Source organism: Haematobia irritans, chromosome 5 (genome assembly GCF_050003625.1).
Source record: "Haematobia irritans isolate KBUSLIRL chromosome 5, ASM5000362v1, whole genome shotgun sequence".
NCBI lineage: Eukaryota > Metazoa > Arthropoda > Insecta > Diptera > Muscidae > Haematobia > Haematobia irritans.
This window is the reverse complement of record NC_134401.1, coordinates 39522765-39540707: the sequence shown is the minus strand read 5'-3', so window position 1 is coordinate 39540707 and position 17943 is coordinate 39522765. Positions and strand designations below refer to the sequence as shown.

The 17943-nt window shown below is 25.3% G+C and overlaps 1 protein-coding gene across 3 annotated transcripts in view; it reads right to left on the bottom strand.

The window, feature by feature from the left end:
• The window catches only part of salto, a 31768-nt gene extending 13825 nt beyond the window's left edge, over positions 1-17943 (bottom strand). For 2 of the 3 annotated variants that reach the window (XR_012723371.1, XM_075312458.1), the window contains exons 1-7: positions 17732-17943; positions 17537-17640; positions 14137-14184; positions 13828-14020; positions 6622-6915; positions 6424-6539; positions 6248-6346 (exon numbers count right to left, since the gene is read on the bottom strand). Coding sequence is in view for 2 of the 3 variants with exons in the window: in XM_075312458.1 (XP_075168573.1) it covers positions 6248-6346; positions 6424-6539; positions 6622-6915; positions 13828-14020; positions 14137-14184; positions 17537-17640; positions 17732-17774 (897 nt within the window). In the remaining variant the exon portion in view is untranslated. The remainder of the gene's footprint in view (positions 1-6247; positions 6347-6423; positions 6540-6621; positions 6916-13827; positions 14021-14136; positions 14185-17536; positions 17641-17731) is intronic. The other variant, XM_075312459.1, reaches the window with a different exon arrangement.

Sequence of the window (17943 nt, the reverse complement as noted above, 5' to 3'; positions counted from 1 at the left end):
TAGAAAATTTTGTCAAAATTTTATTTCTATAGAAATTTTTGTCGAAATTTTATTTCTATAGAAACTTTTCTCAAATTTTTTTTTTCTATAGAAAATTTTGACAAAATTTTATTTCTATAGAAAATTTTGACAAAATTTTATTTCTATAGAAAATTTTGTCAAAATTTTATTTCAATAGAAAATTTTGTCAAAATTTTATTTCTATAGAAATTTTTGTCAAAATTTTATTTCTATAGAAACTTTTTGTCAAAATTTTGTCAAACCTTATTTCTTTAAAAATTTTTGACAAAATTTTGTTTCTATAAAAAATTTTGACAAAACTTTATTTTTATAGACACTTGATTTCTATAGAAGATTTTGACAAAATTTTATTTCTATAAAAAATTTTGTGAAAATTTTGTCAAATTTTATTTCTTTAGAAAATGTTGTCAAAATTTTATTTCTATAGAAAATTTTGACAAAATTTTATTTCTTTAGAAAATTTAGTCAAAATTTTATCTTCATAGAAAATTTTGTCAAAATTTTATTTCTATAGAAGATTTTGATAAAATTTTATTTCTATAGAAGATTTTGACAAAATTTTATTTCTATAAAAAATTTTGTGAAAATTTTGTCAAATTTTATTTCTTTAGAAAATGTTGTCAAAATTTTATTTCTATAGAAAATTTTGACAAAATTTTATTTCTATAGAAAATTTTGTCAAAATTTTATCTTCATAGAAAATTTTGTCAAAATTTTATTTCTATAGAAAATTTTCACAAAATTATATTTCTATAGAAAATTTTGTCAAAATTTTATTTCTATAGAAAATTTTGTCAAAATTTTATTTCTATAGAAAATTTTGTCAAAATTTTATTTGTATAGAAGATTTTTACAAAATTTAATTTCTATAGAAAATTTTGTCAAAATTTTATTTCTATAAAAAATTTTGTCAAAATGTTATTTCTATAAAAGAGTTTGATAAAATTTTATTTCTATAGAAAATTTTGTCAAAATTTTATTTCTAAAGAAGATTTTGATAAAATTTTATTTCTATAGAAAATTTTGATAAAATTTTATTTCTATAGAAAATTTTGTCAAAATTTTATTTCTATAGAAAATGTAGACAAAATTTGATTTTTATAAAAAATTTTCACAAAATTTTATTTCTATAGAAAATTTTGTCAAAATTTTATCTTCATAGAAAATTTTGTCAAAATTTTATTTCTATAGAAAATTTTGACAAAATTTTATTCCTATAGAAAATTTTCTCAAAATTTTTTTTCTATAGAAAATTTTGACAAAATTTTATTTCTATAGAAAATTTTGTCAAAATTTAATTTCTATAGAAAATTTTGTCAAAATTTTATTTCTATAGAAAATTTTGTCAAAATTTTATTTCTATAGGAAATTTTGTCAAAATTATATTTCTATAGAAAATTTTGTCAAAATTTTATTTCTATAGAAAATTTTGTCAAAATTTTATTTGTATAGAAGATTTTTACAAAATTTAATTTCTATAGAAAATTTTGTCAAAATTTTATTTCTATAAAAAATTTTGTCAAAATGTTATTTCTATAAAAGAGTTTGATAAAATTTTATTTCTATAGAAAATTTTGTCAAAATTTTATTTCTAAAGAAGATTTTGATAAAATTTTATTTCTATAGAAAATTTTGATAAAATTTTATTTCTATAGAAAATTTTGTCAAAATTTTATTTCTATAGAAAATGTAGACAAAATTTGATTTTTATAAAAAATTTTCACAAAATTTTATTTCTATAGAAAATTTTCAAAAAATTTTATTTCTATAGAAAATTTTCACAAAATTTTATTTCTATAGAAAACTTTCACAAAATTTTATTTCTATAGAAAATTTTGTCAAAATTTTATTTCTATAGAAAATTTTGTCAAAATTTTATTTCTATAGAAAATTTTGTCAAAATTTTATTTCTATAAAAAAAAATGTAGACAAAATTTGATTTCTATAGAAAAATTTGACAAAATGTTATTTCTATAGAAATTTTTCACAAAATTTTATTTCTATAGAAAACTTTCGCAAAATTTTATTTCTATAGAAAATTTTGTCAAAATTTTATTTCTATAGAAAATTTTGTCAAAATTTTATTTCTATAGAAAATTTTGTCAAAATTTTATTTCTATAGAAAATTTTGTCAAAATTTTATTTCTATAGAAAGTTTGGTCAAAATTTTATTTCTATAAAAAAATTTTGTTAAAATTTTATTTTTGTAGGAAATTTTGTCAAAATTTTATTTCTAAAGAAAATTTTGTCAAAATTTTATTTCTATATATTTTTTTTTAATTTTATTTCTATAGAAAATTTTGTTAAAATTTTATTTCTATAGAAAATTTTATGTCTACAGATAATTTTGCCAAACAGAATTATATACGTATTTGATCGATCTTTTTTGATTTAGTATATATGGACTTACATACAATTTAGAAGACGGTGTTAGGAGGTTTTAAGATACCTTGCCATCGGCAAGCGTTACCGCAACTTAAGTAATTCGATTGTGGATGGCAGTGTTTTGAAGAAGTTTCTACGCAATCCGTGGTGGAGGGTACATAAGCTTCGGCCTGGCCGAACTTACGGCCGTATATACTTGTTAATTTTTAAATTTGATCCGATGGTCGGACCAAATTATTAATTTTTAAATTTGGTTGATTTTGGTCCATTTCGTCAAATCGGTAATTTTTTCAAAATTTTCTATAGAACTAAAATTTTGACAAAATTTTCTGTACCCGTGTAAAAATTGAGAGATCTAATCATGTCTAATAATATCAAATTATATATAATTATATCTGCTCAGATATGGTTGTAGATATAAATAGATCTACGGAGATATGTTATGTATAGTGCTATATATGATTAGATCTGATTCAAGATCTCATTATATATGTTGTTATATCTATTTATATCAGTCATATCTGGTAAGATCTAATTATATATCTTCATATATGACATCATATCTAATTATATATACTATATATAGCTCCATATATAATTATATATATCGCGTTAAATCATGAACCAGCTGTGTAGCACGGATAAAAAATATTTGAATATGTTTGTGTGTAAAAATGATGTGTTTGTTACGAGAATACTAACGTGATATACTTGGTTACAAGCACGTATGTTTGGTCACACATCAAAACAAGTGGTGAACATAACCAAACAATCTTTATATGTTGTGAAGTTTCAAGAAACCCTTTTAAATATCATTTTGAAGTGTCTTCATAAAATGCTTAACTTTCAGACACAACTGTCTTTTTGTTTTCAAAAATGTAACCCCATAACTATCACCATTAGCAACGCCTGTTGTTATTTAATTTGAAAAAAAAATAATATATCAAATATTTGATAATGCGAGTTTCATATTTTTATTTCATATAAAAATCTCATTTTTCGAGGAAGATAAAGGAGTATGAGAAGGTAAGTTTATTGTTTTGTTCCTATTTTTATATATTGAATATTTTCTCTGTTTTAGGAGGATGAATTTGTGGTAGTCCAGGAAGAGATTAAAAGAAGACAGCGGAGCAACGTAAAGATTTGTGACCAGGCCATATCCGAAGTTGCGATAGAAGGAAGTATTATCCAATTTCAAAAAGAATACAAATTTGGAGATGATTTGGATTGTGAACCAGATACATTCCCGTGCAATTATTCATAGTATGGTATTTGGAGCTTCGCACAAACCATTCAATACAGCGCTGGTTTAAATTATTGGGTACGAGAATCAAATTTTGGTAAGTATATGTATTATTTGCAAATATATCTTTAAATATGTTAGACTGATAATTCTTCTGTATATTTTATATTTTTTAGAGTTTTCATATCGAGTAGTCAAATAAAGGAATTGCGAGACTCATTTAAAGAAATGTTTGCAGAGAGCAATGTACTAACGCCTTGGGAAATTTATATGCCAGAACCCTTGGTGGCTATGTATATATATTTTGTTTTTGCTGTTGTTGTTTTTTTTTTTTTAATTCGTAGACTTTTATACCTAGACTTACATATAATGTACATAAGTTTGATCCAACTTATAATATTAAATACTCTTTTCATTATAAAACCATAAAATAAATCTTTTTTATTAATTACTGTAATTTCACTAATTTTGGAAATTTGTAGATAAAATTATATATAATTAGATATATTAACATCTAATTATATCAAATTAGATATAATTAGATGTGGGCCAAATTTGAGATCTGGTCAGATCTAATTCCTTTAGAATTAGATCTGATCAGATATTACCATTTTTCGGATCTGTCCAGATCTGCCTACATATACTATCATATCTAATCAGATATGGCAGAAGATCTAATAATATCGGGCCAGATCCACCAATTTTTACACGGGTAGAACTAAAATTTTGACCAAATTTTCTGTAGAACTAAAATTTTGACAAAATTAATAGAACTAAAATTTTTATAAACGTTTCTATAGAAATAAAATTTTGCCAAAAATTTTGTACAGAAATAAATTTAAAAAAAAAATTTTGTATAGATACAAAATTATGCAAAAATTTTGTATAGAAAGAAAATTTTGTATAAATTTAATATAGAAATAAAATTTTGCGATAATTTTCTATAGAAATAAAAGTTTGACAAATTGTCTATAAAAATATTGACAAAATATTTCTATAGAAATAAAATGTTGGCTAAATTGTCTACAGAAATGAAATTTTAACAAAATTTCCTTAAAGAAATGAAATTTTGACAACATTTTCTACGGAAATGAAATTTTCACAAAATTTTCTAATGAACTAAAATTTTAACAAAGTTTTCTACAGAAATAAAATTTTGGCACAATTTTCTATAGAAATAAATAGAAATAAAAATTTTGAATAGAAATAAAAATTTGATAAAATTTTCTATCAGGTGCTAGAATGCTCTGCAATGATCCACAACTTTTTTTTTTTTTTTTTTTTTTTTTTTTATTATTTTCATCTATGGATTAAACCCTTACAGACTAATTTAATATATTACATTATATCTGTACTTTTACTTGGATCCGCAACTCATCTGTAAATGAGATTTGATATGCTTTATCATTGTGTCCCACATCAGGGTTGCTATTTTGGTCCGATCGGACCAAAACTGGTCCAAAAAATTTTTATTTGGTCCATTTCGTCAAATCGGTAATTTTTTCAAAATTTTCTATAGAACTAAAATTTTGACAAAATTTTCTGTAGAACTAAAATTTTAACAAAATTAATAGAACTACAAAATTTCTATAAATGTTTCTATAGAAATAAAATTTAGCCAAAAATTTTGTACAGAAATAAACTTTAAAAAAAAAAATTTGTATAGATACAAAATTATGCAAAAATTTTGTATAGGAAGAAAATTTTGTAAAAATTTAATATAGAAATAAAATTTTGCGATAATTTTCTATAGAAATAACATTTTGACAAAATATTTCTATTGAAATAAAAGTTTGACAAAATTTTCAATAGAAATGAAATTTTAACAAAATTTCCAAAAGAAATGAAGTTTTGACAACATTTTCTACAGAAATGAAATTATCACAAAATTTTCTAATGAACTAAAATTTTAACAAAGTTGTCTACAAAAATAAAATTTTGGCACAATTTTCTATAGAAATAAATAGAAATAAAAATTTTGAATAGAAATAAAAATTTGATAAAATTTTCTATCAAAGTAAAATTTTGGAAAAATTGTAACTTTTAAACGATATTAATTTAGAAACATGATCCGCTTGTACGAATTTTGGTCCAATTTTGGAAAAATGTTGGTCCAAAATAAAAATTCATTGTGGCACCGCTGTCCCACATCTCTTCGTCGATTATTTTAATCATATCTAGATTCTAGCGTTGCTTTCAGAAATTCTCCTATTGGGTCCACAACTTTTCTGTAGCCGAGCTTAGGTGGTTAAATGGTTATCTAAAATCTAAAATGATCTACCCATGGGTCTCTGTTGACTTCGTTGACTGTCTTATTAATATCTGAATTCTGGGTTCATTTGATTCAGCAGAAATTCTTCTATAGGATCTATTGTGTAAGGTATGTAGATTGAAAACCTCAACGTATGTTAGGTCCCATGATTTTTTTCTTCCGGGTTGGAGAGTGCTCTTACGATAGTCCACAACTTATTTGTACCTGATTTGACTGACCAACTAATATCTGGGTACTAGCTATAATTTCTTCAGCAGCTATTTATCCACTCATTACTCTAACTAATTAGCCCGAAAAAAAATAATTATTATCTATAATCAACTTACCTTCAATTCATTGTGAAGTTTCTCAATATTATTGTCATCATATTTATAAGATTCACATAAAGCATCAATTAAATCAAATATGGCTTTTGTGTTTGAATCCTAAACACAGCCAATGAAATAAATTAATGGTCAAACGTATATAAAGAAATTCTAAATATATGCCAATAATTTCTCACCTGAATTTCTTGTTGATCCTCTGTTGGATTCTCCTTTAACTTGTTCTTAAATGTGGCAAATTCTTCATCCATGTATTTTTTGATTTTCTCTTTGAATTCATTTTTCGAATTATCAGCTATCAGCAAGAAAAAAAAACAGGTAGCAATATCTCTTTTCAAATATTTTGGAATTTTCTTTTTTTTTATTTTTTTACTTACAAAGTACAATGGACCATTTTTCACGTAGAGATTCATCTACAAGTATCTGAGGTTTGCCATTTTGGACTAAACTTATCAACTTGTAGTGTTTCCCCTTCAATTGTTGATTATCGGGGGATGATTGCGTAAAAGCTTCAAATCGATTCATAAATTCAGTTTGTACTTTAATCAGTTCTTTTTCGTGAGCTTCCAATGTTATTTGATCTCCAGCCGTAGAGGTAACTTTTTGTAAATTTGTTTGAGATTTTGTTTTGAAATTTGTTGAAGAAATAGTGGGTCGAGTTGTTTTACTACCTAGGAGAGAGATATGAACATTATTTCACTAAGACAAGGAAAACGTCCATTACTACTATGAAATGTTTCATTATTTAATAAAAAATATTTTTCATTAAAATAATGAAAATTTTCTTAGGATTTATAAAAATATAATATAATGAAATTTTTCTAGCAGTGTAACTAGGCTTTTAGTATTTCACGAAAAATTTTTATGACCTATCCAGAACATTATTACTCTTGTGTTCTATTGTGAATATCTCATTACCAGATTTAGTTTATTATTATATTGCCATTATTGGGGAATTTTTCTTTGGAAATGGGGGGAAATGTTTAAGTCGAGGGATTTTATGGGTTATTTTAAAAAATTTGGGGATATTTGTAGGAATTTTTCACAAATTTATAACAAAAGAATTGTCATGTTCGATTCACAAACATATCGCTAAAATCAAATACTTTTTTCTGTATTCTCAAAAAAGACTTAAAATTTTGAAAAAAAAATTCTATGAATATGAAATTTTGGAAAAAAAAATATATGGAAATAAAATTTTGACCAAATTTTCTATAGAAAAAAAATTTGGAAAAATTGTGTATAGAAATAAAATTTTGACACAATTTTCTATAGAAAAAAAATTAATTAATTAAAATAATTAATTTTAATTTCTATATCTTTATTAACGTTTTTTGATTAAATTCACTTTCAATTTTTGAATTAGACCTTCCCTTACATTGCATACAAACTTCCTTGAAAAAGTTGAGATTACAACTTTTTGAAGTAAAGGAGTTGTACTTGTGTTCCATTTCTTTTGAATAACTGCAGAGCGCAACGAGATTTGTATTCGCAATTATAAATTAACTTGAGCGATTTTCAGATAGATAATTTTCCAAAGAAATTAATAAATTAAATATTTTGAATTCTTTTCGGACAGCCGTAGGGTTAGTAGGTTATTTGATTTGGTGATGGCAAAAATAATTGTCTTAATGTGTATTTATAAAGTTAAAGTATTTCTGAAGTATTTTATTTAAGATATTTCTGAGATATTAAGAAGGTCAAACGAGTGATGGAAAACTAAATCAAATGAGAAAGTGTTGTAGTAAATAAAAAGTTACGCTGTGTGATAAATTTCAAATGGATTTGATATGGGTTTATTACCATCATAAATAAATTATAATTATTGCTCTAAAAATTAAAAATTCAAATAAAATAAATTATGTAAATGTTGCTAAAAATTTTCCTATAGAAATAAAATTTTGACAAACTTTTCTATAGAAATAAAATGTTGATAAAAATTAGTATAAAAATGAAAATTTAACAAAATTTTATATAGAAATAAAATTTTGATAAAAATTAGTATAAAAATGAAAATTTAACAAAATTTTATATAGAAATAAAATTTAGAAAAAATATTCTAAAGAAATGAAATTTTGACAAAACTCTCAATAGAAAAAAATTGACAAAACTTTCAATGGAAAAAAATTGACAACATTTTCTATAGAAATAAACTTTTGACAAAATTTTCTCTACAAATATAATTTTGACAAAATTTTCTAAAGAAATGAAATTATGACAAAATTTTCTATAGAAATAAACTTTTGACAACATTTTCTATACAAATAAAATTTTGACAAAATTTTCAGTAGAAATAAAATTTTGACAAAATTTTCTATTGAAATTAAATTTTCACAAAATTTTCTATAGAAATAAACTTTTGACAAATTTTTCTATGAAAATACAATTCTGACAAAATTGTATTTTCAAAATAAAATTTTGAAAAATTTTGTATAGTAATAAAATTTTGACAAAACTTTCTATAGGAATAAAATTTTGCCAATATTTTCTATAGTAATAAAAGTTTGACAACATTTTCCATAGAAATAAAATTTTGAAAAATTTGGTATAGAAATTAAATTTTCACAAAATTTTGTATAGAAATAAAATTGTCACAAAATTTTGTATAGAAATAAAATTTCGACAAAATTTTCTATAGAAATTAAATTTTCACAAAATTTTCTATAGAAATAAACTTTTGACAAATTTTTCTATGGAAATACAATTTTGACAAAATTTTCCATAGAAATAAAATTTTTACACAATTTTCCATCGAAATAAAATTTTGACAAAATTTACTACAGAAATCAAATTTTGACAAAATTTTGTACATAAATTAAATTTTGAAAAAATTTTCCATAGCTATAAAAATTTTGACAAAATTTTCTATAGAACTTAAATTTTCACAAAATTTTCCATAGTAATAAAATTTTGACAAAATTTTCCATAGAAATAAAATTTTGACACAATTTTGCCTCGAAATAAAATTTTGACAAAATTTGCTATAGAATTAAAATTTTGACAAAATTTTGTACAAAAATTAAATTTTGAAAAAATTTTCTACAGGCATAAAATTTTGACAAAATATACTATAGAAATTAAATTTCCACAAAATTTTCTATAGAAATAAAATTTTGAAAAAATATTCTAATGAAATGATATTTTGACAAAACTTTCAATAGAAAAAAAAAACAACAAGTATATACAGCAGTAAGTTCGGCCGGGCCGAATCTTAAATACCCACCACCATGAATCAAATATAATAGTTTCGTCTGAAAATTTCAGGGGGGTTTGATGACAAATATTTTCCCAAGCAGATCAGTTCAACCAGTACGCTTCCCACAGATAAATGTAAAGATTTTACCTATAAAGACTAGACCAGATTCTGAATTTATAAGAACCATTTTTTGTTTGAGTTTTAGAGGAATCATAAACATCTCTTGTAAGTGTGTAAGAAAATGATGAAATAACGCCTTGATTTGAAATCTAAAATCTGTAGATTTTCATCCCAATTATTTAAATGATTACGAGAAGTAAAATTTGGAAATTTTGCATTCAGTTTCAAGCAATTTTCATGATCAGTGCGCCTTCTATACCCTCAATAAGTGAAATCGGTCTATATGGAGGCCTTACCAAATGGATCGATAAAACTAAACCATATACACTTCGTTATGGGTGTAAAATGCCAGTATATTTTCAATTTGTGGCAAACAGGATAAAAACTACAATTTCTAGAAACAATAGGAGTTAAATCGGAAGTTCCGTGTAATGGGGGCTATACCAAAACATGGAAGGATACACACAGTATTCAGCACATTTAATTTTAGTTTTGGAATCTAGACCCCAAACCGGAGGGCCGGTTTATAGGTGGCTATATCAAAAACTTTACCGATACTCAATATATTTCTAGAATACCTCTAGATTTCCAAATTCAGGCAAATTGGATAAAAACTACGGATTCTATAGAAGCCCAAGAAGTAAAATCGGCAGATCGGTCTATATGGGGGCTATATCAAAACATCGACCGATAATCACCATTTTCGGCACATCTCTATATTTTCTTAGAATAACTCTACATTTCCAATTTCAGGCAAATTGGATAAAACTACTGATTCTAGAAGCTCAAGAAGTAAAATCGGGAGATCGGTTTATATGGGGGCTATATCAAAACATGGACCGATACACCCCATTTTCGACACACCTCTTTATGGTTCTAGAATACCTCTAGATTTCCAATTTCAGGCAAATCGGATGGAAAATACACTTTCTAGACGCCCATGGAGCAAAATCGGGAAATCGGTCCATATGGGGATATACCAAAACATGGACCGATAGGCACCATTTTCGGTACAGTTTTTGATGGTCCTAAAATACCTATAGATTTCCAATTTCAGGCAAATTGGATAAAAACTACAGTTTTTATAAGCCCAAGACCCCTAATCGGAAGGTCGGTTTATATGGGGACTATATCAAAACTTGGACCGATATAGCCCATCTTCGAACTTGACCTGCCTGCAAACAAAAAACAAATCTGTGCCATATTTCAGGACGATATCGCCATTATTAAAGGCTGTAGCGTGATTACAACATCGTCCTAGAATTTCTCCCTGATCAAGAATATGTTATATATACTTTATATAGTCGGAAATCGATATTATATATAACACATCGAGTGTTACAAACGGAATGACAAACTTATTATACCCCCGTCACCATTCCACGTACGGTGGTGGGTATAAAAATTTACAAAATTTTCTATAGAAATGAAATTATGACAAAATTTTCTATGTAATTTTCTATAGAAATAAACTTTTTACAAAAATTTCTATACAAATAAAATTTTGACAAAATTTTCTATAGAAATTAAATTTTCACAAAATTTTCTATAGAAATAAACTTTTGACAAATTTTTCTATGGAAATACAATTTTGATAAAATTTTCTATAGAAATAAAATTTTGACAAAATTTTCTATAGAAATAAAATTTTGACAACATTTTATATAGAAACAAAATTTTGACAAAACTTTCTATAGGAATAAAATTTTGTCAAAATTTTCTATAGTAATAAAAGTTTGACAAAATTTTCCAGAGAGATAAAATTTTGACAAAGTTTTCCATAGAGATAAAATTTTGACAAAATTTACTATAGAAATAAAATTTTGACAAAATTTACTATAGAAATAAAATTTTAACAAAATTTTATATAGAAATAAAATTTTGACAAAATTTTCCATAAAAATGAAATTTTGACAAAATTTTCTATAGAAATAAAATGTTGACAAATTTTTCTATGGAAATACCATTTTAAAAAATTTGCTATAGAAATAAAATTTTGACAAAATTTTATATAGAAATAAAATTTTGTCAAAACTTTCTATAGGAATAAAATTTTGACAAAATTTTCTATAGTAATAAAAGTTTGACAAAATTTTCCATAGAAATAAAATTTTGACAAAATTTACTATAGAAATAAAATTTTGACAAAATTTTATATAGAAATAAAATTTTGACAAAATTTTCCACTAAAATGAAATTTTGACAAAATTTTCTATAGAAATAAAATTTTGACAAATTTTTCTATGGAAAAACCATTTTTAAAAATTTGCTATAGAAATAAAATTTTGACAAAATTTTATATAGAAATAAAACTTTGACAAAACTTTTTATAGGAATAAAATTTTGTCAAAATTTTCTATAGTAATAAAAGTTTGACAAAATTTTCCATAGAAATAAAATTTTGACAAATTTGGTATAGAAATAAAACTTTGACAAAACTTTCTATAGGAATAAAATTTTGTCAAAATTTTCTATAGAAATAAAATTTTGCCAAAATTTTCTATAGTAATAAAATTTTGACAAAATGTTCTATAGTAATAAAATTTTGACAAAATTTTCCATAGAAATGAAATTTTGACATAATTTTCTATAGAAATAAAATTTTGACAAAATTTACTATAGAAATAAATTTTTCAAAACAAACATATCTCTTTTTCTATGTTTGTTTTGAATTTATTTCGGCATAAGCCGGCTATCATACAAAACCTTTTTTCGGGAGGTTCAAGTGTGGTTCATTGTTGGGTTTAATGAACTGCCTGAATTTATTCTGATAATTGGTTGATAGTTTTGCTGCAAGTAGAGGATGCTGATGAGGAATGTGGTAATTCCGAAACGTGCGTCCATACAACCATCTTGCAGTCTATAGGGCTTTGCCCAAATAAATTTGACAAACATTCTTTTCCTCTGTTGGTTAAGCTACACTTGTAGTTTAGTCAATGTATGGTTTTAAGCTGCAATAAAAACAACAACAATGAAATAAATTTTTCACAAAATTTACTATAGAAATAAATTTTTCACAAAATTTTTCATAGAACTTAAATTTTGACAAAATCTTCTATAGAAATAAAATTTTGACAAAATTTACTATAGAAATAAATATTTCACAAAATTTTCTTTAGAACTTAAATTTTCACAAAATTTTGTATAGAAATAATGGATATTCAAGATTTAAACTTGGGAAAACGGAAGCATAATTTTTTTGTCGGGTGCCAAGTGTACACTGAAAACAACAAGCATGCCCGGTTTCAAAGAATTTATCTTCACACTAATGATTTTGGTGTTGATTTCGGGCCAAAGAAGCGGAGAATTGAAGTATGGATACATTTAAGAAACAATTATCTTTAAAATTTGAGTTTTTGCGTACTTTATTCTAGGTAACAATAAATTTTAATTTATTAATTTTTCAGCCTTTCTCCTTGATGAGCCAAAGTCAAAATCCATTAAAAACGTGTTAAAGACAACATAAATTTTCAAATTCAGACTATGTGTTTCAAGTAGAAAACGTCTTTCAAATACAGTGTTGAAAAAAAAAAAATTTTTTTAGCTTTGTAGCCAAAATACAAAAAGTCAACGACGATTTCATTAATTTTGAACATTTTTTCAGAAATATTAAAGACAAGTGATCGGTGTCTTAACGAATAATCATGTATACGAGTTCCATATTATATTTGTGAGCAATTTTCCCCTTTTTTCACATGATTTCAATGGAAACATGTACCGCCTAAAAGTATGCAAAGAAAAATTTTCTATATTAGATAAACCGAGTAAATCTCCGGAACACTGAGAATTCTATTTAAAATGCCTCGCCCTCAAACAACAAAAACTCGCTTCCGTAGGAAGGATAAATAAATGTTGTTTCCATTTGAATACTATTTGTTTGAGCTCAAAAATAATTATTTTAGTACGCATAGCTGAAAATAATTAGGGATATGTATTAGGTCTATGAACTGAATATAATTTTTTTAACAACAAAAAAAAAAACACTTCTAGATTTTGAACGTAATGGATAGGTATTTGAAGCAAAGACGGCGTTAATAATAAAGGTGGTAGAGGAATAACGGAGTACTATCTACGATATGAAAAATAATCATTTTCTCGGCATGGCAAAGACTAAATTCTTTTTGTAGAATTGTACAATTATTAAAAGACTTTATGCGGCAGAATCATTTTTTTTTTCAAACCCACCTCAATTTTGAGGCAAGACCCGGAAAATTACGGGCCATTTTGCATGACAGTATTATTTTTACATAAAACACTTTGGTCTTACCACTTTGAATATCACTTTTATTGCTTCTCGAATTCCATCTGGGAGTAGTTGATGGTTTTGTCTTTGAAATTGGACCCTCAGCACTGTTTTCTTGCTTTTTCTTAGTGGTGCTATTTTTAAGATTCTTTGAGCTACTCTGGCCTGTTGAATTCGCTAAAGGCTTACTAGCATTATTCAAATTTAATTTATTAGGCTGTATTTGAAAGATAGAGAGAGAGAGAGAGACAGAAAGAGTAAAGGAGAGATAAAGGAAATAATCAATGAGAGTGAACATATACAGGCTTATCAATATAAATATTTGTTTATTACCACAGTTTCAACTCCTGGTATTACTGAAGCGGGATTTGTAACAGATATCTATACAGAAAAAATATTTCAACAAAAAATCTATCCAATTAAAAAATATTGATTGAAACTTAACAAATTAAAAAATTAACAATTATTTTTTGAATCAATTTAAAATGAAAGTCAATTACATTTTTACGTTTTTCATTCATATATTATTAACAATTGACATTTTATTTAAATAAAAACATATAATTCAATAGTTGATTTTTTATTCGAAAATAATTAGTTTATTCATACTTGTCATTAAATTTAAAATGCAAAGAAAAAATTTTTAAATTACAAGAAAATTCCATGTAAAGTTAAAATAATAATAAATAAATTACAATTCAATTAATTGATGGATGAGTTTGGTGACCATACTCAATTAAAATTTTAAATTATTGGTTTAATAATTAAAAAATTTATTGAAATTTGCGAAAAAATAAATATATATTTTTTTATCAAGCATTTTTTGGTTCTAATTAATTCTGTGATTGATACTATTATTTTTGTAAATAAAGCAGTGTCAATTAAAAAAAATAATTGGATCAATTAATTTCATGATTGAATAAGCAAAAAACATAACGGAAAACATAATAATAAAATGTTGGCAATTTTCACAAAAAAAAAACTAGTTGCTTTTGGAGTTCAAACATGAAATTTTAAATAAATTTTTCATTTAAATAGCGTAAGAACGAAAAGTGAATTTTTATTTGATTCTATCAATTAAGATTTAATTTTTATTTGAAATATGAGTTGAATTAATTTTTTAATTGAATATTAAAAAAAAAATAATTCAGGATAAGTGTTTTATTAAATTCTTTTAAATTGTTTGGAAAATTTTTTAATTGAATATTACACAAAAATAATTTATGATAACTGCTTTATTCATTTTCTTAAAATTTTGTATACTTTTTTTTGATCTTCATAGAATTGTGACGGGGGTATAATAAGTTTGTCATTCCGTTTGTAACACATCGAAATATCGATTTCCGACTATATAAAGTATATATATTCTTGATCAGGGAGAAATTCTAATAAAATTAATTGATTTCTTTGGCACTTTCAATAAATTTTTAATTATTGGTTCAATTTAGAATTTAATAAAATAAAAAAATGCATAAAGCGGTTTATAAGGGGGGCTATATCAAAAACTGTACCAATACTCAATATATTCGGCAAACCCCTTTATGGTCCTAGAATACCTCTAGATTTCCAATTTCAGGCAAATAGGGTAAAAACTTCGGATTCTAGAAGCTCAAGAAGTAAACTCGGAAGATCGGCCTATATGGGGGCTATATCAAAACATCGACTGATAATCACCATTTTCGGCACATCTCTTTATTTTTCTAGAATACCTCTAGATTTCCAATTTCAGGCAAATAGGGTAAAAACTTCGGATTCTAGAAGCCCAAGAAGTAAATCTGGAGATCGGTATATATGGGGCTATATCAAAACATCGACCGATAATCACCATTTTCGGCACGTCCCTTTATTTTCCTAGAGGTACTACATTTCCAATTTCAGGCAAATTGGGTAAAAATTACAGATTCTACAAGACCACGAAGTAAAATCGGGAGATCGGTCTATATGGTCTACATGGACCGATACCTCTTTATGGTCCTAGAATCCCTCTAGATTTCCAATTTCAGGCAAATCCGATGGAAAATACACTTTCTAGACGCCCAAGAAGCAAAATCGAGAAATCGGTCCATACACACAAAAAAAAAATTTTCTGATTTAATCACGAAATTAATTGATCCAATTAATTTTTTAATTGAAATGTCTTCAATCACGAAAATGATAGTATCAATCACAGTTTTAATTGGGCATAGAAAAAATTCTTGATTAAAAAATTAATTGATTTCATTACCAAATTTCAATTAATTTTTTAATTGATTCAATTAAAAATTTAATTGATGTTGATTGCAAAACTTAATTAATTTATTAATTAAAAAAAAGTAACTATTTTCAATTACATTCTGAATTGGCCTAGAATTTTTATTTGTTAATCCATTGATTGTTTGAAAAGAAATTTTAATTAAAAATTTAAAAAAAATGTTCATCACCTTTTTTAACTGATTTAGTCTTCAGAATTTGATTTAAAGTTAATTGTATCAATTAACTTTTTAATTGAAAATTCAATTTGGAAAATTTCCTATTTTTTTACTGCATATGAGACTAACCCCCATTTCATGAAGCTCCGTTAGTGCTAGGTTAGCTAACGAACTTTTAAACCGTACTATGGACATATCTATCATCTTGCCTATATATTCTATATGCCAGTTAGGAGCTTAACTGCTAAAAAATTTTCAGTTAAAGTAAACCGGATAGAAGATATTTCCATTTTACTCTCTTTTAACTGGGAGTTAAAGTCTAACGGAGCTACATGAAAATGGCCGTAAAAGTTAATTGTACCAATTAATTTATTAATTGAAAAAATTTTCAACTTCGATTAACTTTTTAATTGGAAATATTTTGGTGATATTTTTTTTCCAATGTGGGACAAGTTCACCAATGTGGTATCACAATGGACTGAATATTCTAAGTGAGCCTGATACATCGGGCTGCCACCTAACCTAACCTATAGCAAAACATGGACCGATAGGCACCATTTTCGGTACAGTTTTTGATGGTCCTAAAATACCTCTAGATTTCCAGTTTCAGGCAAATTGAATAAAAACTACAGTTTTTTTAAGCCCAAGACCCCAAAACGGGAAGTCGGTTTATATGGGGACTATATCAAAACTTGGACCGATATAGCCCATCTTCGAACTTGACCTGCCGCAAACAAAAGACGAATCTTTTCAGGACGATAGCTCCATTATTGAATGATTACAACAGACAAACAGACGGACATGCTTATATCGTCTTAGAATTTCTCCCTGATCAAGAATATATATAGTTTATATAGTCGGAAATCGATATTTCGATGTGTTACAAACAGAATTACAAACTTATTATACCCCCGTCACCATTCTATGGTGGTGGGTATAAAAAAACAGATTTCGTCGAATGTATGTAGCCGCCAATCTATTAAAAATTTCAATATTTAAGAAGAGAAGAAACATACATAAGTCGAAAATCGACTTTTTCAAATTTTGAAAAGGTCGAAAAGTCGAAAATCGACTTTTTCAAATTTTGAAAAACTCGAAAAAAGTAAATCCCTTATTTATCGATAAAGGGATACTTGAATTTTTGGAGGGCATGATCTCTCCCTTGATTTCAATTTTTGCAAAATGAATATAATTTCTCCGATTTTCCGCAGAGGGTTCGTGAGCCCGAAAACTCAGTTATTTAGTTATGAAATGGCCCCAAAAATCTATTGCCACTAAAACTATCTATAACATTTCTAGCAAATAAATTTCGCTCACATACTCACATTTTTAGCTCTCGGTATATTGGAAGGTGATTTTTTCTTATTTCCTGCTTGGGAGACATCAGACACAGAAGCTTTACTTTCAGTATCGAAGTTATGCTCTTGATCTGTAATTTGGACATTTCAAGAGTTGGAGAATATTTTTCAGAAATTGATGGTCTCGTATTAATACCAAAATTGTCAATATTACATACTCACCCGATTTTTCATCGGTTTTTAAACTAATAACTGGCTGTTCCATATTGTCTTTCGCGTAATTTAGATATTTTTTATTATTGTCGAAATTATGTTACACAGGTATCTGAGTATAACGGGATTATGAGTACAAAATTTTCTTTAAACACAAAATAAAAAATTAATTTTTACAAAAATGTCTCTATGTACATATGTATATGACATGAAAAATAATT